This window comes from Schistocerca gregaria, chromosome 1, assembly GCF_023897955.1.
Source record: "Schistocerca gregaria isolate iqSchGreg1 chromosome 1, iqSchGreg1.2, whole genome shotgun sequence".
NCBI lineage: Eukaryota > Metazoa > Arthropoda > Insecta > Orthoptera > Acrididae > Schistocerca > Schistocerca gregaria.
The window spans coordinates 1,042,826,716-1,042,852,327 of NC_064920.1; the positions used below are offsets into that span (position 1 = coordinate 1,042,826,716).

The 25,612-nt window shown below is 42.3% G+C and overlaps 1 protein-coding gene across 4 annotated transcripts in view; it reads right to left on the reverse strand.

Moving 5' to 3' along the window:
* Nucleotides 1-25,389, reverse strand: part of LOC126280478 (uncharacterized) — a 42,545-nt gene extending 17,156 nt beyond the window's left edge. For 2 of the 4 annotated variants that reach the window (XM_049979770.1, XM_049979769.1), the window contains exons 1-2: nucleotides 25,267-25,378; nucleotides 7,780-7,917 (exon numbers count right to left, since the gene is read on the reverse strand). In XM_049979770.1, the coding sequence (XP_049835727.1) occupies nucleotides 7,780-7,917; nucleotides 25,267-25,333 (205 nt within the window). In that variant the 5' untranslated portion in view covers nucleotides 25,334-25,378. Of the gene's footprint in view, nucleotides 1-7,779; nucleotides 7,918-25,266 lie in introns of all 4 variants that reach the window. The other 2 variants (XM_049979771.1, XM_049979772.1) reach the window with 2 other exon arrangements.
* Between the last annotated feature and the right edge of the window lie 223 nt (nucleotides 25,390-25,612).

Here is a 25,612-nt window from a genome sequence, read left to right on the forward strand (position 1 = left end):
AATCCAATGCACACTGAATACTAATTCGCTGTTCACCGATCAGAGGGTGACATGGTTGTACCCCACCTGACCATTTCAGGACGCCCTCCCGCCTTCAGCTGGAAATGTCAGTTAATTCTGGTCACAGGCTACCTATGCCACGTAGCCACACACCAGGCAGAATCGATCTATTAAACCAGCCACATATTTTTCAGTGTAATTACAATTAAATATTACTATCGTAGCGCTAATATGGTGTCATTCGATAGTGAGCGAGGTATCGTAAATACCTCCTCTTGACGACTGTAGCTCTGCAAATATCATTATCTATACTATTTTTATACCTGTACATAATTTTTCACGTAAAATCTTTCATCCCCCTTAGCTATCGATGCGGTGAAATCACAGTTTTCCACGTCAAATCCATAGCTCCCTTACAATCGGACACAATCATTTTCTTTGCACGTCTCCAAACCCAAACCACAGTAATTTTACATCCAAACACATACTGTATAAACCTGCTGATCACAGCGAATCTATCAAACATTCCCTACTAAGTATTATACTTTGCCAGTAACTGAATGCTGGTGACACCAAACAATATTTTTCAAAACTCGGTGATCGATGGACATGATCCATTTGTTTTTCTTGTGAGTGGTACCAGAGCGTCTTGGGAAGAGAGACATAATCGCTTGATAAGCGACCGGCTACTAAAGACACGATGGCAGTGACTATGTTACTCTCACCCTGCATACAAATGCGTACTTGGTTCTACAGATACACAAGTATCACTAACGATATCCATGTTAAAAACTTACTTTACGAATCGAGCTATGTTATTGCTTCCGAATTAAGTGGTGTTCTACACAAATACCACGACAATGACTATAGATGGTGATTGCGGGGTGTGTAGTAACAGTCCGGAAATGTGGGTGCACTACGCCAGCGGTGTATGCTCGTAATAAAATCACCCTTCTCACCGAATTTAGAAAACGATTCGACTAAGGAAAATGGTATTAAGCCGATATTTGCAACTCCATTATCGTGCTGCTAGATATTTCCCACTGTAACAAACATTATTTGTATTACATTCTATCTCGATGATATGTAGACTGTGTAACAGAGGTTCTGAAATATATGCACAGTGTTGTAGACGAGGTAGGATGATGGTTGACTGAAAATGATCACATACAGTAGATGGTGTGCTATGTGAGGAATCACTTAAAAAATTCAACGCTAGATTGAAATCGTAAGAAATGTATGAAATCCTGTGATCAATACACCAACTTTTCAGATCTATAGTGCTCCACTGCCTGGTAGAAAGTCTTTCCACTCAACTGCATACTTGCGTTGGATCCTATGGAGATGCCCTTTAATGATTACAGCCACTGGTGAGTCATATTTGTGGCACTCTCATAACTCCAAACGAGTCATCTTTTTCCATCCTGTTTTTTCCCATTGTTCTCTTGGGGTATATACGTTGTGTGGTATAACTTGCATCTGACTCGTATACAATTGCATGTTCTGTGTGTGACTTAGACTTCTATCTACCTGCAATCGTTAACAGCAAACCTGTCCATACCACACTCAGCAAAGGACTTCCAATGCATGTCTGATGAATCATGTCCATCGATGGAAGACCTGTTTCAACACCCTTCTCTAGATGAACGAAGGTGTATGTGCAGTATCCATTTCTCTGCCACAGCCTGGACGTAAATCAAGCCTACTTTTTCTTAACTGCGGCGATTCTAAGTTTGTGACAGAGGTTTGCGAGGTAATGCAAACCGTGTGTACGTGTTTGCTTGACAGTTGACATTTCAAGCACATCTGCTTTGTGTTTGTCTCTTTTCTTGTAAAATGTATATTCTATTGCTGATGATCATTTCATATGACTTATATGAGCCCAGTATAATTTTTGAACAATAATCGAATGTGAATCATGGGTTCTATACACCTCCAGAAAGCTATATTGTGCATGTAACATGAAGAATCTATGTTTTTCTTTGGTGTAGGAGGAAGCAGTTTTATCATTTTAAAATTTGTCACAGTAGTGAGTAGGATGTAAAACTTGCAGGGTAAATGTATGTCAGTTGTTGGACATGTGTGTCCTGCATTAAAGTATCAAGAACGTTTCACTTCATGTGACTAGTATTTCAGAAACCACATGCATTTAACTTTATAGTGTGTTTAATGTGCAGTTGTGTAGCCTTAGTAGTGCATGTGTTTATGTTTTACGATCATTACTCTCACAAATACTTTCTTGGTACTGACCTCAGACACTGGTACAATACTTTAGAATTGATAACACAGTTGACGTACTAAAAGGCTTCAAACCCTGTCCATCTAGAGCTCCAGCATACATAAACCTCACGTTTTCTCTTATCTGTCTGTTATATCACTACAACACTCTCATATCTCCTACACATCGATAAGGGATGCTACCCTCCTCAACATGTGCGCAGCTGGAGAGATCTTGTGCACTTGGATGGGTACCGTGAGTAAGATTTGCGTAGAACAATCTTCGCTGGACAGCAGTTACTGTCTCAGCTGGCTCTGTTCCTTAATGAAATGTGGAATGTAGTGGGTATAGTACCTTCCTAGTAGCTACTGGCAAATTAAATCAGCTGTCGTGCTTATCACAGTGCATCGTCCCATACTGATGGTGTCTTTTCCATCCCATCCGTCCCAATGGTATACAGTTGATTATCGAGAGAGTCTTGATGGGAGGAAAACCTTCTGGGGATGGCCAGCACTGAAACAGCGATCATGTACATAACTGAAACATGAGGAATCAATGCTCTTGCTATCTTTGAAATGGAACACCTAGACATTTTCTATCCTGTCAGTGTGAAAGATGAGATTAAATGCAGAGGTCATCACCTTCAGACGGCGGCTTGGAAATGCTCCACAATGCCACAATCACTTCCAGTTTCCATATGTCCTCCACAGTTTTGTCAATACGAAACACCACTGCCATGTGTTTTGGTAGCAGATATTTTACACCATACGATATCTGTGAGAGCAAATGGATGGAAAATGTTAATGTCAGTTTAGCACCTGACACAGATTTCGAAGGTGTGGTGGAAAAACAAAATGTATGGTGGTGCAAAAAGCTATAGTCATACACTGCTCATTGTGTTACAGCTGAAGAAGAATGTATAAACTGCTTACGAGAGAACAACGTAGGGAGTCTCTCTTGTGACTGATGGTCTGTGATATATGGTCCTGCTACAGCACAAACGATGAGACTTAACATCGGTCTGTGCAAGCGACTTCGATCACTGGTCACCTGCTCGAGAGGAGCAATAGAAATACACTACTGGCCATTAAAATGGCTACACAAAGAAGAAATGCATATGATAAAACGGTATTCATTGGACAAATATATTATACTAGAACTTACATGTGATTACATTTTCACGCAAATTGGGTGCAAAGATCCTGAGAAATCAGTACCCAGAACAACCACCTCTGTCCGTAATAGCGGCTTTGATACACCTTTGAGTGAAACAGAGCTTGGATGGCGTGTACAGGTACAGCTGCCCATGCAGCTTCAGCACGATACCACAGTTCATCAAGAGTAGTGACTGGCGTACTGTGACGAGCCAGTTGCTCGGTCACCATTGACCAGACGTTTTCAATTGGTGAGAGACCTGGAGAATGTTCTGGCCAGGGCAGCAGTCGAACATTTTCTGTATCCAGAAAGGCCCGTACAGAACTTGAAACACGCGGTCGTGCATTATCCTGCTGAAATGTAGAGCTTCGCAGGGATCGAATGAAGGGTAGAGACACGGATCGTAACACATTTGAAATGTAACGTCCACTGCTCGAAGTGCCGTCAATGCGAAGAAGAGGTGACCGAGACGTCTAACCAATGGCACCCCATGCCATCACGCCGAGTGATACGCTTCCTATGTGAGTTTACCGCGATGTCGCCAAACACGGATGTGACCACCATGACGCTGTAAACAGAACCTGGATTTATCCGCAAAACTAATGCTTTGGCATTCGTGCACCCAGGTTCGTCGTTGAGTACACCATCGCAGGCGCTCCTGTGATGCAGCGTGAAGGGTAACCGCAGCCATGATCTCCGAGGTGATAGTCCATGCTGTTGCAAACGTCGTAGAATTGTTCATGCAGATGGTTGTTATCTTTTAAACGTCCCTATCTGTTGATTCAGGGATCGAGACGTGGCTGCACGATCCGTTACAGCCATGCGGATAAGATGCCTGTCATCTCGACTGCTAATGATACGAGGCCGTTGGGATCCAGCTATGCGTTCCGAATGACCCTCCTGAACCCACCGATTTCATATTCTGCTAACAGTTTTTGGATCTCGACCTACGTGAATAGCAATGTCGCGATACGATAAACCGCTATCGCGATACGCTACAATGTGACCTTTATCAAAGTCGGAAACGTGCATTTCTCCTGCTTACACGAGGCATCACAACAACGTTTCATCAGGAAACGCCGGTCAACTGCTGTTTGTGTATGAGAAATCGGTTGGAAACTTTCCTCAGGTCAGCATGTTATAGGTGTCGCCACCGGCGCGAACATTGTGTGAATGCTCTGAAAAGCTATTCATTTGCATATCACAGCATCGTCTTCCTGTCGGTTAAATTTCGCCTCTGTAGCACGTCATCTTCGTGGTGTAGCAATTTTAATGGCCAGTAGTGTCTGTTTAATAGGATCATAACATATCCTCGATGTTAGCATGCAGACGGCATTTGTTTTTGATGTATCAGAAGAGAGTGATGTGGTAATACCTTATTGAGTTTTCCACTGCATAACGTTAACGAAGTTTGTAGGTTTCCTCTGTTGGATGGTACAAAATAATGAGGAGGGAGAGTATGTTTAGGTGATAGATGTGAACGCACCATGAAAGATGCAGATCTCTTCCAAATAGCAATACTTTTATGTATCTCGGAAACGCTCCACAATGTAGTAGCAATATTCTCGTGCTTCTTACAGTTCCCAAATGTGTTGAAGGAGAAAGCTTCGTTTGGTGCTGGGTGCTGGCCTTACACATTGTACCCAGTTGGCAGAGCTAAGACAACATGTTCCTGTTTCCACGGAATGGTCAAAACATGGTCTTGTCGTATTAGCTCACCCTCTATCTCCACGTGATGCAGAATGTGGTAGAAATAGCGCTCTTAGACTTCTGCACGATTATGACTTAAACTGGAACGGTCATATCGACAAAGGTGCAAGGTCGGCGGGGCAGAGGCTGAGAAACAGCTATAGGATGTAAAGAGACTGTCTAAAACAACGCTGTAGTCTTGCCGTATGGGGTCTGATATGTCGCAAATGCCATCAAGCGCCGACACAACAAGTCAGTGCACAGCCCTAGGATTGGTTCAAGCCTCAACCCCTGCGACTACCCGACATGCCGACTCTGTTGTTTGCAGCGCGACCTGCAGAGAGCTTTCACACACACTGGAACACAGTGCAGGGGACACGTAAAGCACCAAGAGAGTTCGCTCCCAGCACATACCTTTCGTTACGCCTGCAAGTGTCACGGACAGCCAATGAGGAAGAAGTGTACCTTCATCATCTGGATATACTACGGAACCTCTGTTATCGACATGTTATCGAGATAGAACCAGGCACCATCGCTGAGATGTGGATCCACAGTGCAACCAGTGCTGCACAACTCTCTGGCCTGGGTCGCTGTGTGTGGACATTTTGAATGAGCGTGAGGGACGTGCAAGTGTATCAGTGAACTCCTACATTTAGCCATGACAACAACTAATACTACGGACTGGATAATTGTTTAAGTGTGTCGTGTTTCGTGCTTCTCAATGCATCGCACTGGATTCTGTCCTGCAGTGGTACTTGATATTGTCTCTATCCAACCATGTGGTAGACCCTTGCTCCTCCTTCCTAATGTAGTAGAAAGAACCAACTAAGGGATTATATAGTGTTTTAAAAACGCAATAGCGAAGTTTGAACACTTTATTTTTTCCAGTAGTAGTATTGTGGGCATGTATCTGTCCAGCCCCCCACGCAATTGTTTAATGTGTAGCACAATTTGAAATGTAATGTAATGGACTTCCTACCAAATGAACTAACTTGCCAGTATCCACCAATAGGAGGCAAGTAAAGTCTAGTAAGTTTTGGGAACCGGGCAGTTGCCGGTATCAAATCCCGCCAAATGTACCTGTTACAGTATTCACCAGTAGCATGGAAGGAAAAGCTAGCCATGCGCTAAGTGTATCGATTTCATTAATCAGTCACTAGTTTATTGACTTCAGCAGTATTTCCACATCGATTCCCAGTCAGGAATTTGCTTTGGAAGGAGTTCTTGCATGCACTGATATCACACACGGGAAGGCTTTGGGGTTTCCCAGGTAAATCCTGATTTGTTTATGGTTTGTTCTCACTGTGACTCATGGTGCACGCAGCGTGAACGGGGGGGGGATGAGCTGTGTTTCGACAGGAATTTTTCTAGTGTCGATATCAAAGATTTTCTGCCACCTAACGCTTTGCTCGCAAACTAGCACGACTTCTGGTCTGCAGGCCACACGAGCGGACTGGTGATGTGGGGTCTGAGCATGGATACCGCAGTCTCCTCGACACCAGAGCATGGCGCAGCCTGGCGAAGTGGTCAGGGCATGGACACGCAATGCCCTACGATCAGTGTAAAAGATTTTTGAGTGCGATTACGTGAGGTGAATTATATTGACGTCGATTTCGTGACAGTATTCCTTGCATGATTGGAAAAAAAGTGTCACAATTGTTTAAATATTCCACACTGTAATGTCACCCAAAAATTGTTTAAATATGCAGTATCCCAAACACTGCAGTCAATTTACCAAGTATTTCTTTAAATAAAATGGTAAACTATATTCCAAAGCAGCCTTGTATCCCATAAAATGTTTAAAAGAACATATTCCACGTTTTCTTCGCCTACCAGAAATTGTTTAAGCCTTAATCCATAAACTGCAATCGAGTTCCGAACAAATTCTTTAAATAAATGAACTATATTCCATAAACCGCATTGTACCTAATAAGCTGTTTAAATAAACAAAATTTCTAACACTGACTTGCGCATGCAGTGCAATCGATTTCCCTCCAAATAGCCAATCAAATGAGTCTTATTACTGCCAATTTCCAGGTTTGGGAAGAAAGGGGGATTGAGGCCAGGGGATTGGTGGCTGGGGGATTTCCCAAAGTGGGAGGGGTTAATTAATTTATCACTTTAATTAATTAGTCAATCAAATTGATAGAGTGGAAGGTGGCTATTCGAATAATGGAGGCCTGAAAGTGTGCTTGTATTGGCAAGGTGGAAGGTGGAGGTTTTCAGAGAGCAGGGTAGGTCGAGGGGGAGGGGAAGAGGTTGTTGGTTTCTCTGAAGGGTGGATTATCCCTAAAGGGACCATAAATCAACCCCCAAAGAGTCATAAATCAACTAATAGAAAATAGGTTAAGTTGAGGGGGAGGTTGTCATAAATCAATAGAGTCTGCTCCTGAATGTGTGCTACCCACACTAACTTATTTTGTTACAACTGACTTTCACCCTAGTACTCACTAACACAAAGCTTTGCTTTTCCTTTGCTTGTGGACTGGTATGACGTGTCACTGGTCCACTTCAGCTTGCCTCTCTCTCTTTATGGTGTAAATTGTTAGTACTCGATTAAATCTTAGTACTATCAATGGAAATTAAAATGCTTCTTAGTAGTAACTGTGGTGGCGTTTTACAAACACATATTGTGGCACCGTAACGGAAGCAAACATAAAATTACTGAATACAGTATACTAGCTCACAGAAGTACTAACAAACCACCGTTTGCTTACCTTCCAAGGGGTCTTGACCAGTGAACTGGCTGAGCAGTGGTATGACGTTTTCACTGGTGGGATGACTACCCTGCTCACTCTGAGATGGGGTAACCGATGTCACACCTGCGTTGGTACCTGTAACATCAGCGGCATTTTCTGCAAAAGAAGTAGCTTCAAAGTTTACCAAAAAACTAAACTGCATCTTTAATTTGCCTAGAGATTTGGAAGTGTAATGCTACTGTAGTAACAGGTGTGGTAAAGTGGGAACGTTATCACTGTAATAACGAAGATCCAGAACGTAAGCGAGAAATGGAAGTAATTAATTAGCATCAACGGCAGTCAACTGTTTTTAAACGACAAGTTTTTTCTTTTAGTCTGAAGTTGGATGTCAGTTAAGTAGTGTCTCTACAAAACAGAATATGAATTATATGTTTAGTGCATTTATATCTCTGTGAATAAGTAGTATTTTGATGCATTAAAACATGTTAATTAATCCTCGCACGGTAAGCTAAATGAATTGCATATTAAGCTTGATGGGAGGGACTCAAAAGATGTCTAAGTAACTCTCCCGACAGGTTGCATGTATGCATTACAACGTTGTGACTTGAAAGGAGTGAAACTGATCCACGCTGTTAAACTCTGTTAAGTCATGAGGGGAGGAGACACATTATATACAGAAAGGAAATGATTAATTCATATCAATGATTAATTCATATTAATTCCGATACTTTAATATTTCTCATGGCGCTTTAAATGACAAAACAGTTTATATTGCATTGATAAACGAATAAAACGAATTCAAACGATTATTAATCTCCTTGTCATATTGCTAATCCAACACATAAAAATCCAATGTGCATGGGCCACAGGGAAAGTGGGTAAATCAAGAGAATAGGAAGTCCTCTCTAGTAACAGGGTCTTAAGACTCGTATAATTCGATAGAACCAAAAATAATTGCATGGATCATCATATTATGGCTACATGAATGTTAATCATGCATCTGAAGGGAACCAAAACCACGCATTCGGCATCTGTATTAGCAGTTCTTGAAAAATAACTTGGGGACATGAGTTGCTGATTCATAATAGGTTCGTGAACAAAGTTTCAGGACCTTAATGAGATTACCGAAGTCTGTCTGGATCAAAACTCCCGTTTCAGAATGAAACAAGCCAACACACAACTCACAGAGCTGTGCTTACCACAAAAAAGTTGCTGCACCGAAATCAGAACTGTCATCCATCAGCACCTGACTTTCTCTTAGTCCAACGGCAGTGGTCGCAATGCTGGTAATATCTGAGTTCCGCGTCTCCCCCCAACATCCAAAAAAAGAGACCTTCTGTTCCAGAATCTGAAAACTGAATGAAGTTGATATTTCCTTCTCTGAGATCCATTTAGGTTCTGCGAAAGAAAGTGCGTAAGTTAGTTTACTAGCCAATGACATTCTGTACAGGTTAGCAGCCAGTCAAGGGGTATTTAGGGAACTGGTTAGAAAAATTATTTCAAAGGCCCCAGTAAATTCTTTAGAAGTTTCTTCCCAGAGCAACTCACGCTGTTCCTACGTGACACAAGTTGGCTGCCTTTCAGAACTGTGGCACTTCTGTCCAGTTAAAGCCGCTGAGAAGAAACGCCTTGAGGCCTCCGTTGAAACTGCCAGCGAATTCACGCCATCGGCTTTAGCCAATAGCATGCCTAGGACACAGGTCACGTGTGCTGACACTGGAGGTTTCTGCAGTGGAGAACACAGTTGCTTCCCTCTCTTGTGACCCAGACCTCGAACATAACAGGAGTCTTTCTTGGGAGGCAGAGCATCTGGCTCTGCGCCCTATGGCCGGCCGCCAACATGGACCGCCTCTCCTTCCATTGCCCACTGTTGAGTTTTTCGTCCACCTAGACTGGAATATATCCGGTGTCTTTAGATCCTTGTATTCTGTACACCGAAATATGCTCTATTTTTTAGACTTAATTTCCTGTTCTATCATTTGACACCAGCCATGGATGCCCACTCGGAAGTCCTGACAGCTCGATCTCCTGTACATCGTCGTCAGCCGGCTGCATCAACCTTCCTCTCTCTTCCTGCACATGCACAGTTCTGATTACAATTGCTCCGTCAAGCAAAATTCTGTTTTCAGTTCATATTCCGTCTAGGTTAAATTTTCGGAGACTGGTCTATGGGGCAGACAGAAGCCGTCGTTCTGTCATGCCCTGCTAATGAGATCGAGTGGAATTTTCCTGTGAACGATGACTAGAGAGGGAAGTAGGATAGCAGCGAGAGAGATAGTATGTGTCTGTGCAACAAAACGCCCTGGCGCCTGCTGTTCAAGGAATTTGGATCCTTCTAGAAAATTTTCTACTGTTAAACTTTTACTGGAACTACCAAGAGTGCTTCTCTCTCCCCTGATTAATCTGAGAATAATTATTCCCTCAGCCCTTCCTCTCTAGACGCCTTCAAGTCAGAGCGTGTGAGAAGCATACATTATTAAAGTGAAAAGGCGTCGCTAAATCTTGGCTTCTTTTCTCTTCGCCACCGGGCAGCCGACACCTGGAGAATAATGTTGCTGTCCAACTCACCTCCGACCGCTTACGTAGCACACGTAACCACGGTCTTATTGTCTAAGTGCAACTTCCCGTGGCGTTGCCGCAGTGAGAACGGCCTGCCTCTCTATTCACAGTACGTTCGAGGGGTGGGCCTCTGTCTTCCGTGACCAATGCGTTTCTCCTCCGTAAGGACTAAAACAAGGCTGAAGCCAAAAGTAATATTACACTACTAGTTAAGAATTCGTTCTCTTATACAGAGTAATAAAAACTGCTCATACAATGTCCAGACAAAGAATTACGTCTACGAGGGTTGCCCAGAAAGTACTGCTCCGCATTTTTTTCAACGCTACGGATTCGAAACGTTACGTATGTATTATCCGAAGTCTCTTGAGCGAGCGAAAAAAGTGTGGAGAGGTAAAGCAAAAGAAAGACTAAAGAAAGAAAGACTCAAAGAGGTAAGAAAGGCATCAGATTTGGAAAACAGATTTATGGAAAAATGGGAAAGAGGTAGTGTTGATGAAAGCGTTAACGACAAATGGATAAAAATGAGGGACGGACTCATGGACTCTCCCAAAGAAGTATTAGGAATTACAGTATGTCAAAGTACCAGGAAAGAATAGATAACAGAAAACATGTTGAAAAAGATGGAAGAGTGGCGAAAGTGGAAAAAATGTAGAAAGTGAAGAAGGCGAAAGGAGGTACAAGAAAATGAATAATGAATTAAGAAGAGAAACTGAAGAAGCAAGGGAAAATGGATGAAACGGAAATCTGACGAAATAGAGAAAATGGAGAAAGAGGGAAAGTATGAAATGATATATAGACTAGCTAGTGAGATAGTTTTTGAATGTAAAAGAAAAAGGAATAACATGGAAATAGAAAAAGCGGATGGTACTCCAGCAGAAGAACCACAGGAGGTTTTGAACCGAGGGCATGAATATACTGAATGTCTGTATAAGGGAGATGAAATACAAAGCGAAATTAAGGTTGATGGGGAGCAATATGTGGCGGAAGTTGGAAAGGGATTCATCATCTTAGAAGCAGAAGTAGAAAAGGCGCTGAAGAAGATGAAGACTAGAAAGGCATGAGGAATTGATGATTTGCCAGCAGAACTATTGGAGAGTTTGGGAAACAAGACAAGAAAAGAAATCAATCTCTGCAATGAGATATATGACGAATGGGAATTGCCTGAGGACTTCCTTGCACCAGAGAAAAGAGAAACACTAAAAAACATGAAGAGCATAGGACCATCAGTGTAATTTCTTATGCAGCTAAAGTGTTGCTGAGAGTGTTGTATAGAAGACTATATGGCAAGCTTGATAGAGGGATCGCAGAGGAGCAAGTCGGACTTAGAAGAGGAAAAGGAACAAGAGATGCTATTGGCCTGTTAAGAACTATAGGGCAAAGACGTATGGAAAATGGTAAAGCAATCTTCGCTGTTTTTATAGATTTAGTAAAGGCTTTGACAGAGTTCAATGGAACAAGCTGAACGATATTTTGAAGAGGAAGGAGTAGATTGGAGAGACGACTGATACAGAATCTACAATTACACCACAAAGTAAAGATAAAGAATGGAAATGAAATGTCAAACGGAAGCAGCATTGGACGAGGTGTTAGACAAGGTTGTTGCCTTTCCCCACTGTTGTTTAATGCACACCTTGAAGAGATTATTGCAAAAGGCATAGATGGGAAAAGAGTAATACTTGTTGGTGGAAAGAGAATAGAATGTATAAGGTCTGCTGATGACATGGTGTCAGTGGCAGAAAGTGTGTGGACAGTGAATAACATGCTGAAAGATCTGAATAAAGCTTGTGAGGAATATGGGATGCAAATAAACACAGAAAAATCAAAGAGTGTTGTCTCAGAACAAGACGCAGACTGTCCGATATTAAAATAGGACAAGTTACCATTAGCGAAGTAAGTGCATTTACATATCTTGGAAGCACAATAACTGAAGACTTGGGATGTCACCAGTAGGTGATAACTCGGACTGCCTTAGCGAAGGAGGTATTCAACAGAAAGAGGAGATTGTTATGTGGCAAATTAGATAAAGGTATAAGGAAAAGGCTTTGCAAATGTTTTATCTAGAGTGTGGCACTATATGGGGCAGAAACATGGAAGCTGAGGTAGGAGAATTAAAAATGGTTAGAAGCATTTGAGATCTGAATGTGGAGAGTAATGGAGAGTATAAGTTGCATAGGAAAGTGAGTAATGAAACAGTATTGGAAAGGATTGGTGTGAGAAGATGCCTGCTGAAGGTTATAAGAGAAAGGAAAAAGAACTGGTTGGGACATACATTGAGAAGGGAGTGCTTGCTAGCAGATGCTTTGGAATAACAGGTTCATGGGAGGGCTGAGAGGAAGGAGGAGATACAAGATGACAGACGACATAAAGGGAAGAGTAAGTTATGCGGTCCTGAAGAGGGTGGCAGAAGACCGGACAGCGCTGGAGAACTACCATGTGAAAACCTGCCTTTTGGGAGAACACTAACAATGATAATGATGATGATGATGATGAGTGAGTGCGCCAGGTTTCCGACAGATAGCGTAGCTGCAGGATACTTTCAAAATGGCGACTGTAGGTGATGTACGTTACAAGCAACGTGCGGTCATTCACTTTCTCACAGCAGAGAAAGAAACTGTGGGGAATATTCGCAAACGCTTGTGCAAAGTCTATGGACCACCTGCTGTCTACAGAAGTACAGTTAGACGCTGGGCACGGAGGGTGGGGTCATCAGAAGGCGGTTCGACGAAGCTCAACGATTTGCAGTGGTCGAGGAGACCGTCCACGGCTGTCACACCTGACACGTTGCAGCGAGCTGCTGTTGTCATTCATTAAAGGATGCCATTCGTGGAAGACATTTTCAGGACGGTGAGGTGAAGTACTGGCTCCGCCGCCGGGACAAGGACTGGTACCTACAGGGCATACACGCCCTTGTTTCGCGCTGGAGGAAGGTCACAGAACGGGGTGGGGATTACGTGGAAAAATAGGGTGTGTAGATGAAACACCATCCTTTCGTGTGTGTAATTCTCATTATGTTTAATAAAGAATTGTCCCAGAAAAAACTGCGGTGCATTATTTTCTGGGCAACCCTCGTATAAGGGGCTATCAAAAAGTTTTCGTTCTAAGGCCGCGCATACCAGAATCGCTACACGAATTAGCCAAAATCAGCGTCAGCATTGAGGCAATCGTCTCACCGACGCACCACGTTACTGGTAACATTTGGTAAAACACTGTGTTCTGCGACATGAAGAAATCCCCAACTGCCTGCTGTATATCTTCGTCTTGCAGGAAACGCCGACCCTTCGAGGCATTTTTAAGGGACAGAAGATGTGACAATCGCGTGGGAGACTTCAGGACCACAGAGTGGGTGCCCCAACGTCTCTCATAACTTCTGCGTTACGATATTTGCGATTTGGTGACGTGCGTTATGATGAAGCTGCAGCACCCGGCACGGAATTTGGCGCACCTTTCCACAACAGTGCTTTTCGACACACTTTTTTTCATTCTCAGTTAGATGTACACCGGTGTTTGCGCTTCAGTAGCCAAGGAAAGAATAACAGCACGTTGATCCTTTTAGGATGCATTGGATAACAACATCACCATAGTTCACGCATCCGCAGTGCCACACTAATCCTGTGATCGCATGTCGGTGCTTATGTACTCGCATAGATGTTGCGCCACGTTGCGTATACGCCACAGCAACACCCTCAGACGGAAACTTTTTGATCCCTCCTTATGTGTTAAAATCAGAGAACTGAATGACTAAAATCTGACACATTGATCTTACGTATTTTCTTCTGAGAGTTATCATCATTGGCTTGCTCATTCATTTCCTATTAAAGGGCGGAAAAATTAAACGAGCAACTCAAGAAGAGGCTGCCCTGAACGTAAGGACCTAGCTAACAAGTAACAGGACCATTCCAGAATATAGTTTTACTTTCATCTACATCTACATCATACTCCGCAAGCCACCTAATGGTGTGTGGCGAAGAGTACTTTCGGTACCTCTATCTGATCCCTCCAACTCTGTTCCACTCACGAATAGTGCGTGGGAAGGTTGATTGTCGGTAAGCTTTTTTGTCTCAGCTGATCCATTTTCGACATTGCGTCATATAATATACTTTTGTCCCACGCAACTGATAAAAATGGTTCAATAGAACACTTCGTAAAATGAACTAAAATTGTTCTGTTGTAACTAATTGGGTCAGAAGCTAACTTGTTTAGTTTTTTAGTAGAATTAACTTTATGATATAAAAATTAAACTCATGACGATGAGTGAAATCCATGAAAAATAGGAAATTGCCGCTGATAGATAGACATAACTATCTGAGAAAAGAAGTGCTCCAAGGCTGGCTGAAAAGAAGAAGACACAGTCTCTACGGGTAATTATCAGCAATTGAAAGAAACAAGGAACTGCACTGAAAACATATCCTGCTGAAATAAAATTGAAACGGTTATGTATGGTTTTGTGTAATGCATTAAGGTGTCTGTAAAGAACTAAAGTGATCGCGAATGATGATAGTGTGGCACTATATTTCACTTACCGAAAATGAGTACCTCCAAAAGTATCTTCAACTCATTAAAACCTGTACTTTTTGAATGGGTATGCAATGCACAAATTTAATGGCGATGAATGAGAGAAGGAAACTAATCTTATCCGTGTTACATGCTCTAAATACGATGGATTACAGAACTCAGTTGGGAGTGAAACTGTTTCTCAACTGTCGTCATCAAAATATCCATAATCATATCATGGTTTCTCACTGTGAACTGGTAGACGCTTACGAATGTTATCTCTTGCCGTTTTCGTAGATTCAGCTGCTATTATAGCACGTCACTGCATTTATCTCTTCTACACAATTTTGTAAAAAAGTTGCTCTAGATTCCTTATTGTCGAATGTGCAGTTTGAAATGATTACAAAGAGATCGCAGTTAATGTATTCATCACTCTCTTCAACAACGGGCATCACAAACTGTTGGCTCTCTCGTCTACACAGAGGAGTAATCGATACCCTTATCTTCTATTTATGTACAAACACTGTCATTAGATATAATATTCGACATAATAGTCTTTAAGGATCGCTAGCGTCACACTCAGAATAGATTCTGAGAAGGGACCAGTACAGTTGCTCTCATTGGGGCCCACCTTAAACTCTGAGTTCCATCGTCAAATGTACACTAAGCAACAGAAGCTTTCTCTAAATAATTTCAAACAAAATAGTCGTCCCTGTGCAATGTCTGACACTAGCGGAAAGATGACAGGTTTCAGCCCATTCCTGCTCTTAAGGGTAAGAGGAGCAGAAAATCGTCTGGAATGTCATTGAAGAACAAACTTCATGAGTCCTGTACTCTCCGTTCAAAAATAAGGACGTTCGGATGACATTGTAAAAAGTATGACATTAGACAAACAAAAGAAACGCGGAATGTAAGAGAAGATTTTTAACAAGATCTGTAATTGAAGCAAAGATGCCATTGTCCTGCCGTTTCAGTAAACAGAGTGGCAGAGCTTCTAGAGGGAAAATACAATATTTTTAAATAGCTGACACTCGTCTTGGATGGTCTTAATTTTCCATATATTCAGCAACTGAATCGGCACAGAAGTCTCGATGTCAAGAGTTGCCTGTGTTGCGACACAATACAGCGAACTCTGGACAAAACTGGCGACACTGTTTAAAGAAACACTTGTGGAGCGCGTCACTATATCAGTCAACCCCCGTCTACTGAACAACAGGAGGTTGCGACAGAAGATACACTATGTGATCAAAAGTATCCGGACACCCCCAAAACATACTTTCTTCATATTGGGTGCATCGTGCCGCCACCTACTGCCAGGTACTCCATGTCAGCGACCTCGGTAGCGTTAGAGGTCGTGAGAGAGCAGAATGGGGCGCTCTGCGGAACTCACGGACTTCGAACGTGCTCGGGTTATTGGGTATCACTTGTGTCGTACGTCTGTACGCGAGACATCGCTAGGTTCACTGTATCCGTTGTGATAGTGAAGTGGAAACGTGAAGGGACACGTACAGCGCAAAAGTATACCGGCCAACCTCGGCGGTTGACTGACAGAGACCGCCGACAGTTGAAGAGGGTCGTAATGTGTAGTCAGACCTCTATCCAGACCATCAAACAGTAACTCCAAACTGCCTCAGGGTCCACTGCAAGTACTATGACAGGCGTGAGATGAGAAAGCTTGGATTTCACGATCGAGTGGCTGCTCATAAGCCACACATCACGCTTGGTAAAAGCCAAACGACGCCTCGCTTGGTGTGTGGAGCGTAAACATTGGACGATTGAACAGTGGAAAAACGTTGTGTGGAGTGACGAATCACGGTACACAATGTGGCGATCCGATGGCAGGGCGTGGGTATGGCGAATGCCCCGTGAGCGTCGTCTGCAAGCGTGTGTAGTCCTAACAGTAAAATTCGGAGGGGGTGGTGTTATGGTGTGGTCGTGTTTTTCATGCAGGGGGCTGGCACCCTTTGTTGTTTTGCGTGGCACTATCGCAACACAGGCCTACACTGATGTTTTAAGCATCTTCTTGCTTTCCACTGTTGAAGAGCAATTCGGGGATGGCGATTGCATCTTTCAACACGATCGAACACCTGTTCATAATGCACGTCCTGTGGCGGTCTGGTTGCACGACAATAACATCCATGTAATGGACTGGCCTGCCCAGAGTCCTGACCTGAAACCTACACAACACCTTTGGGATGTTGGGGAAACGCTGACTTGGTGCCGGGCCTCAGCGACCGATATCGATATCCCTCGTCAGTGCAGCACTCCGTGAAGAATGGGCTGACATTTCCCAAGAAACCTTCCAGCACCTAACTGAAAGTATGCCTGCAAGAGAGGAAGCTGTCATCAAGCCTAAGGGTGGGACAACACCATATTGAATTCCAGCCTTACCAATGGAGGGCACCACGAACTTTTATGTCATTTTCAGTCAGGTGTCTGGACACTTTTGATCACGTAGTGTAAGATAGAGAAGCAATGTAGCGACGCCGGCTGAGGTCAAAAAAATGTCTCTAAGCACTATGGGACTTAACAGCTGTGGTCATCAGTCCCCTAGAACTTAGAACTGCTTAAACCTAACTAAACTAAGGACATCACACACATCCATACCCGAGGCAGGATTCGAACCTGCGACCGTAGCAGTCGCGCGGTTCCGGACTGGGCGCCCAGAACCGCTAGACCACCGCGGCCGGCCTGAGCTCAACATTTGAGACAGACGAACAGCCAACAGCACGTGCACAGCGAGCATAACAGCAACACAGCATCAACAGCTACATCTACATGATTACTCTGCAATTCAGAATTAAGTCTTTCACTGAACTATCTTAAAGCTGTTTCTTTACCGTTGCACTCTCGAACACCGCGCAGGAATAACGAAAATTTAAATCGGGGCTCTGATTTCCCCAATTTTTTTGTTATTATGATACCTACCTATGATGTGCCATTTATCGCTGAGTGAAGAACTGCGATTCTTGGCTGTACTCAATCTCACGCCACTCGTCAGCAGTCCATACTTCTCGGTTGCGAGACCAGTCCAACCACAGCAGTTTTTGTTGTCGTGTTAACGCCAGACTAAGATTGCGAAGGTAATTTCCTTGTCCGGCTGCTGCCATTCTGCGACCAATGGTGCGGGATGACACATGCTGTTATCTGGAGTCCATTACCTATTCTCGGATTGCAGACAAAGGTATGGAGGCGTTTGGTGCACGACACGGCAATCTTCCCTCTTGGTGATGACACTTAGTCAACTTGGATCCCTGACGAAGAGTATACATGGCCTAACGTTATGATGGACTTCAACATAAGGTCACTGTCACATACAGTTGCCACAAAAAAACTGGGCCTTGCATGATTCGAAAAACCAGCCAAATGGAGACCCAGAATGGCGCTCCTTTCAAACTCTGTCAGATACTGAAAACGTTGTCTCTCATGATTACGCAGCATCTCCCTGCCCCTTACGTAAGCTACCAGGCCTGAAGTCGACACTAATAACAATACCGCTAATACATTCTGGTGGCCGTTCTACCTGTCACAGAGAACCATAACTCTAATCGTTTACATATGCCCCAATTGCGTGTTCGTGTACGAAAGTTGCATTTGAGAATACTGTTATATAGCACACAAATTTAGTTGTTAGGCACATGCAACGAATAATGGACACATACTTGATAGGATTAGTTCCAATACCGTGATAAAATTTATAGGTATACAGGTGCGCTAGAGCAGAGTTTTATTCTATTTGTAGTACGAGGTCCAGAAAAGAGATGTTGCACGTTTTTGTACCTTTAAGATGCCACGGGACTGCCGACATAAATATTCCAGTTCCGTTTCGCTTTCTGTTTTCATGTAAGTTAGCCTGCAATTTCGCATCAGTTACGGTAATTACGAGTTGGCCTTTTTTCCACAAAAAGTTCATGTTGTCCAGGATCTAGGGAGTATTAGTCGGGTTCTAGCACGACCGTCAAATAATGACTGTAATTCCTTCCCCAGATATTATACGTTCGTGTCGACCAGTTTGTTGCACAGTAATCAGTCTGACCGTCAATGGGTGTCAGACGTAGATGTAACTTCACTACCAGTGAACAGCATTTTTCATGCAGTTTTTTGTCGCCTCAGTAGGTTTCCAAGATCCTGATTTACGCGGTGGTTACTTTCCTCGGACCTATGGACTGCTGCGGTTGTTCACATGCTCTCGGGTGCGTTAGCACCAAGGTTCCACAGTCCGTGGCCGTAGTGACGCTTTTATTATCCACCTCGCCAGCCTGCGCATGTCAGTTGTTGGATGAAAAGACAACACAAAGAGATGAACAAAACGTACAATACACACACACATAAAAATACACACAGACAGACAGACACACACACACACACACACACACACACACACACACACACGCACGGCGTGGGAGACCAAGTAAGAACACAGTCAAATATTGACTCTCCTCCCTTAAGCGACTGGGAATTGAACCCTGGTCCTCTGGATTGCAGTCACATGCGTGGAGCACGCACTCAGACGCGGAGGTGGAAAGTGTGATGACAATATTACTGGAAATGAAATTGACAGGGACTTCCAATTCATCGAAGAAGACTTGAGGGAAACGGTGGCCTGCTTGCTGCATCAAAATATTAATGGAGATAAAATAGAGTCAATTTATTGGTAATTGATTTGGAAGAGTTGTTTTCAGAAGCAGTTAATACTGATTCAGACTTACAGAAATAAGTAAATTCTGCGATAGATCAGGATACAGAGGCACGTGTTTGTGGGTTAATATTGGACAATTTAATGCTTGTCGTTTTTACAGTATACAGGTTCCCACCGGATAAGTGAGGAACTGCCATGAAAAATTTAATATTATGTTTTGATGTCTGTCAAACAGAAAGAAGATTTTCATGATGTTGATATAATTTTTAAACAGATCTGGTAAGCAAAGTTATCTAGACATGTTACTAGCCAATTACAGTTCAATTTAAGTTGTACATTTTCCTACTCGAGTAGCTTCTGTAGCAGTACTCTGATAGGTATTGTACCGATATACTCACATAACATGATTTAGCAACATTTACAGTCTACAGTCATTTAAAGAAAATAATGATAATGGTTCATCAAAAACACAGTGAGAAATTTTTGAGAAAGGTTAAAAAATGTTGACTGTGGTGAAGCTTACACTGAGTGTAATGCTACCTCTGAAATGAATATATCTTAATAAGTTTGGTATATTTCTGAAATTTTTTTCCAAAATAGTAATTAACGAAGATACAAGAAAGCTTCAAAAAAGCCTTGGATCTTTGTAGATGAGTTATCTCTAGAACAGAAAGGGAAATTTCCGAACTAGCACGATAAAGTGAGAATCCTGTAGAAATTTCATGTTAATAGTAATATTGTCACATGTTACGGAAATTTATAAAACTCCAAGAGTACGCCTGCGCATACCTTGTCAGAAACTTCCTTTGCACTTTTCTGTAGGTAGAGTGTTTGTGCTGGCACTCTTCTTCGTATTTAATAAACATCGATAAAAACTTGACATTGTCGTATGCTTGCTGTCAAAACAGTCACCACTACACAATACACTTTGGCGTATGTAGTTGCCAATATGATCGAAGAAACAAAATATTTCCGCTCCAGCAGCTCATCCTGTTACGTGATTCCTCACAACCAACATTTTTACTTCTTTATATGACGAGCAAGCAAAAGATGTGTTATTTCGCGTAGTCCCAGTTCCAGAGATTTCGACGCCCCGTGCGAAGATGTTAAGTGCCGGCGCCCCCTCCACATTCCCTGTGTTTTCAGGGCATAGTCAACCTTTTTCGCAATTCTGTTCACTCATTAGACTTATTTTCGCATATAACTCATATGTTTCCCTGACGTGGATGCGTCTTTAAGACAAGAGACAGGCGTGGGGCACCAGCGAGTGTTGCAGAAGTGCAATGTTTACAGGGCATATTTTACTTATTCTTTACTTACTGCAAAGTGTTTTTCTCAGCTCCAGGTATTTAAGATTGCTTTATGGGAACTGTTACGCCATCATATACTGACATTCATCTTTATTTAGTCGTTGTAATGTTTTTCGTTTCTCTAGGGGCTTTATAGCTGACTTATGCACATTTCAAGTGTTGCGTAGTTACAAGATAGAAACTGAGGTGGCAACGCTGCCATTAGCAAGCTTTGCTATTTTGAAAGACTCAGCCCAATTTGTCATCTGTTTCAAAATTTAGTAGATATTTTCTGGTAAGACCCTAGACTTTGTGAATGGCTTGTATTTCCAATTTATTCTCACACTTCTTCATTTCCGTAACCAGTTTCAAAGTTTTGTTCAATTCATCCTTTTGGGACCATATTAATGAGGTGAACAGCAACAGAATCCCAAGCCACCAAAAAAATCCCTATTTCCTCCTCCTCTTTTATGAGTACTGTTCTGCATTTCATCATCGTTCGGCAGTGACGTGGCACAAAGCTTCGTGCATTGGTTCAAGTACGTTTGGAAGCTTAAATGTCTTGTCACATTTGTATAGAGTGCTCAAGGCCGTGAAAATTATTGTTTTGCATCATTTCTACGACGCTTATCACTCTGTGAGACGACATCTGTCCTAAAAAGCAATGGGCATATTGAAAGAAAGAGTATTTGATTTTTAATTATTGTCCAAAAAATTTGCTTGTGTATTGTTTTTTAACTTCAAAAACCTTTAACAATCTTTTATAAAATGTCTCTACTTAAAATTTGTATTTACAATGAAAACCAGAATTCTGTGTGCTGTATGGAATTAAAAACTAGAAGACGTGCATTTCTCTTAAAGAATGATGGTTAAGTATGAGTTAATTCACACACGTTTGATGAATTTCGTATTTGAATGAATTAGGTATTCATATCGAACAAAAAAAATTGTTAATCACAACGGTTTTCGAATAGCTGCCCGACGGCACACATGACTCTACACATTACGCCACCCATTAATTAATTAGCCCTCTCTTATACTTAACATATGGCGTTTTTCGAAAACCTTTAAAGCTGATTTTTCTCTACAATCTTGTGAAAAACATTAAGAACAACTAGTTTCTAGCTATTAAGGGTGTTCCGCGCTCGTGTTTCACTATGAAGCAGAAAGGCGTGTCATCTATTTTTCACTGTACGTATGAACAGCAAGACAATCGGAGCACAAGAAGCGCTGACAGGGATTGTGGCTGTACACGACCTTTGAAATAAAAATTACGTCGCTAAAGTATGATTAAGAAATCTTTGATGGCTGTTAAGACATCAGAATGTGTTAAAGTTTCATTTATACTGACATAACAAAATCTAACACGCAAGTTGGATCCCCTTCAAAGAGCGGAACAACACCAGGGTACGAGAGATACGGCTGCTGACCAATCAGAGCGTTTGTGTTTGTTTGCATCAGATTTATGCTTACGGTGAAAGAAATGTACACACGAAGCAAATAGCACTTTTTTTGTCATTACCCTTCTGTTTCTTCTCTTCACTATCTAATTGCTATTTTTCTATAAATCTATTAATTCCGTCTTCCCATTTATTTATCTTTTGTTATTGATTGTACTCCATTCGAAGTAAACATCCAGGTATCGTTGCACATCATAAAGCAGATGTGCTTGTACTGCCGCCGAAACCATGAAGTGCACTGAAGGTGGTGTGTGCTATCGAAAATTATGGAATCCCCTCTGTCGTTCACTAAAACAAAAGTATTATCCCGTAAGCTGGTCCCCTCAATTCCTCTAACAATCACAGGGAAACCGGTGTTTATGTACTCTGTAGTACAGTGATGATATGTGATTTGAAAGTAGCTCTCCAAGACTACTTCTGGGTAAGAAAGGGATGTCTGCCTGCACAAAACAGTTACTGCTGGTTATCTTCTAATTTAGTAGCAGTGGATGTGGAACAGCGCTGCGTACCTTTTTTTGCGAAAGACTTCTATAAACAGCGGCATATGTTATCTCCAAGCATGCCTCTTCTAATGACCTCGAATTCTATTACGAAAGCATTTAAAGAAGTCATGTATTGACAGATGAAAAAAGTTACGGGTTAAGAATGGCACAAATGAAACGGTAGAATACTTGCTATTAAGCGGCAGACGGAGTTTTGAGTGAGATAGGGTAACAAGACAGTGTTCGTGCGACACTGTCACAATTTCATGAGATTTTCCGTGAGAAGAGGAGAGAGCAGTCATCGGACAATGAAACCGTTTGACAAATCATGTACAGCGCTGTATCGACACCAAGCATCAGTTCTCTCCATTTGGACATGAAAAATAGATTATAGAAGAAGCATGGTGTAATGCTTACGTAGAAATTAAAAGGATAGGAGAAGTTGGGAAAAATTGGAGGACAGCATCAAAACACACGAAAGACTCATTACCTGGAGATGAAATGTTTATTTTGTATCAAACTAACAAATATTGTCTAGTCTAGTTTTATTTTGACGACTCCGCCTTAACCATACCGTGGCCGTTGACGTACTACCACTGCTTGAAATCCTTCTTCCGCTGTATTGAAATATCAGTACTGTCTAATTTAACTTGGACATATTGTATATCGAAAAAAGGCACGATCATTTCGTCTTTCCGAGTATATGCACAATATAATCCTCGTACTGCTAAGCATTTCCAGTCCTTAATAACATACATAATGTACATGCCGGAAACTCTCCTAAATTGTCACTTACTTGAAAAGGTACTTTGTATCCTGTTAATCTGCCCGTATATTTTCCTCCCCTCAGGGATTCATTGCTGCCACAGTCAACTATCCAAATAGGCCTTACTTATTACAACCATTATCTCTGGTCTCTAAGATACAGCTACTTGTTGCCTGAATCTGCTTCATACTGTTTCCATTATTATTACTGATTATTATTATTATTATTATTATTATTATTATTATTATTATTATTATTATTATTTGTTGCCTTCTTCTATGTCTACGCAAGGCATCTGTTGTGTACCGCAGTCCATTCCTCTCTTTAGTCTTGATTGCGAACGTTGCATGGGAAGAACGATGGCTAGGAAACTTCTGGGTGTTCCTTAATATCTTGAATTGTACCTTCATGGTATTCTCGCGATGTATAAGCAGAAGAAAGTAATATCTCAGGAATATATCAGGAAACTATACTCTTGGAATTTTAATAGTAAACGACATCGCGATACAATTCGCTGCCGGCTGGTGTGGCCGAGCGGTTCTAGGCGCTTCAGTCTGGAACCACGCGACCGCTGCTGTCGCAGATTTGAATCCTGCCTCGGGCATGGATCTGTGCGATGTCCTTAGGATAGTTAGGTTTAAGTAGTTCAAAGTTCTATGGGACTGATGAATGACCTCAGATGTTAAGTCTCATAGTTCTCAGGTCCATTTGAACCATTTTTACTAAACGAACATGTGACGAAACGCACTTTTCTTTTTTTGCAATCAGTGCTATCTTGTAAGCATCCCAAATTGACCGACTACCACTGAAGTATTGGTCAAACTAGTGTTTTGTAAGCTACCTCCTTCGCAGATGAACAATACCCTCTAAGGAATCTTTCAATGAATTTCAGTCTGACATCCGATTAATTTTAAGTGGTCGTTCCACTTTAAATCGCTCTCAGATATTTAATGGACGTAATTGCGTCCAGTAATTGTTCGGCAGCCCTGTAAAGAAACAATAATGCGTCTTTCCGTCTATTTCTGCAGAATACGTAGCAGGTGTTTATGTTGAAGGTCAACTGTCAATCTTTGCACCGCGTATCGATCCCTGGGAGGTACTCCTGCATTTCGCTACAGTTTTTCTACCTCTGTGACTTACACATGAACAACAACATCATCTACGAAAAGCCGCAGTGACTATCTTTCTATTAGTCATTACTATTAACACAATTATATGCTGTTGTTTAGTTTAATTTTTGTTATAATAGTAGTAATTATGTGGATAACATATAGTCCCATGGTAATCATCTTATGGGGTAAAAATATAAATAGATTTAATCTGACAGTTTCAAATACGCAGGGTGTCACGGGTCCATGTAGATATATTTTGATCATTGGTACCTTAATATGTACCCACGTCAATGTGTTGGTTGTTTTTCTCTGTATATGACAGTCGTCCTGCAAACAGGTCATATAATTTAGTACGCAATGTTTCCTGCACCGTTGTAACTTAACCGCTGAGTGGATCATACCAGTCAGTATAGATCAACTATTCTGCGTCCACAACTCAACACTTGAGCTGCTGCCCCGGAAAAAAAACTATTGTTCTTGTCACATGTACGTATAGGTATTAACCAACCCAAAAACATGTCACTCCTAACGGCTACAATTATTAGTCTGCAAATGTACTGAATACTGATGTACACTGTCCTCAGTCTCCAACAAATTTATCAGCACTTATACCGCTAACACCCTGTGTAAAAGATGACCTCCTCCTGAGTGAGATGGGAGAGCCGGGTGGAAATGTTTCCAGCGCCATTAATCGAGCAGCCACTGACCTGCTGGAGCGGCGGCGGCCAGACACAGCGCCGACAGACAAGAGAGGGCGCCCAAGGCGGCCGCCATCCCTGCTCGGTGACGGACGGAGAGTGCGGCCGGCCTGCCTGCCTGCGTTGTGCAAGCGCGGGTCATACCGTCCGCCACGCCGTGTTTTATAGCGACGCCGTGCCGCGCCCGCCACGTCATGGCGCCCAGGCGACTGCTACAGGACAGCAGTTCATAGGCGCCGCAGACCTCGCTGCCCTGCTTCCACCTCTATATCGTCTTCACCATCATTACAGCCTTCGAGAATCGCGGAATTAAACCTTGGTCATGGAGCGTCCGCAGTAATTAAAGTTAGTAGCA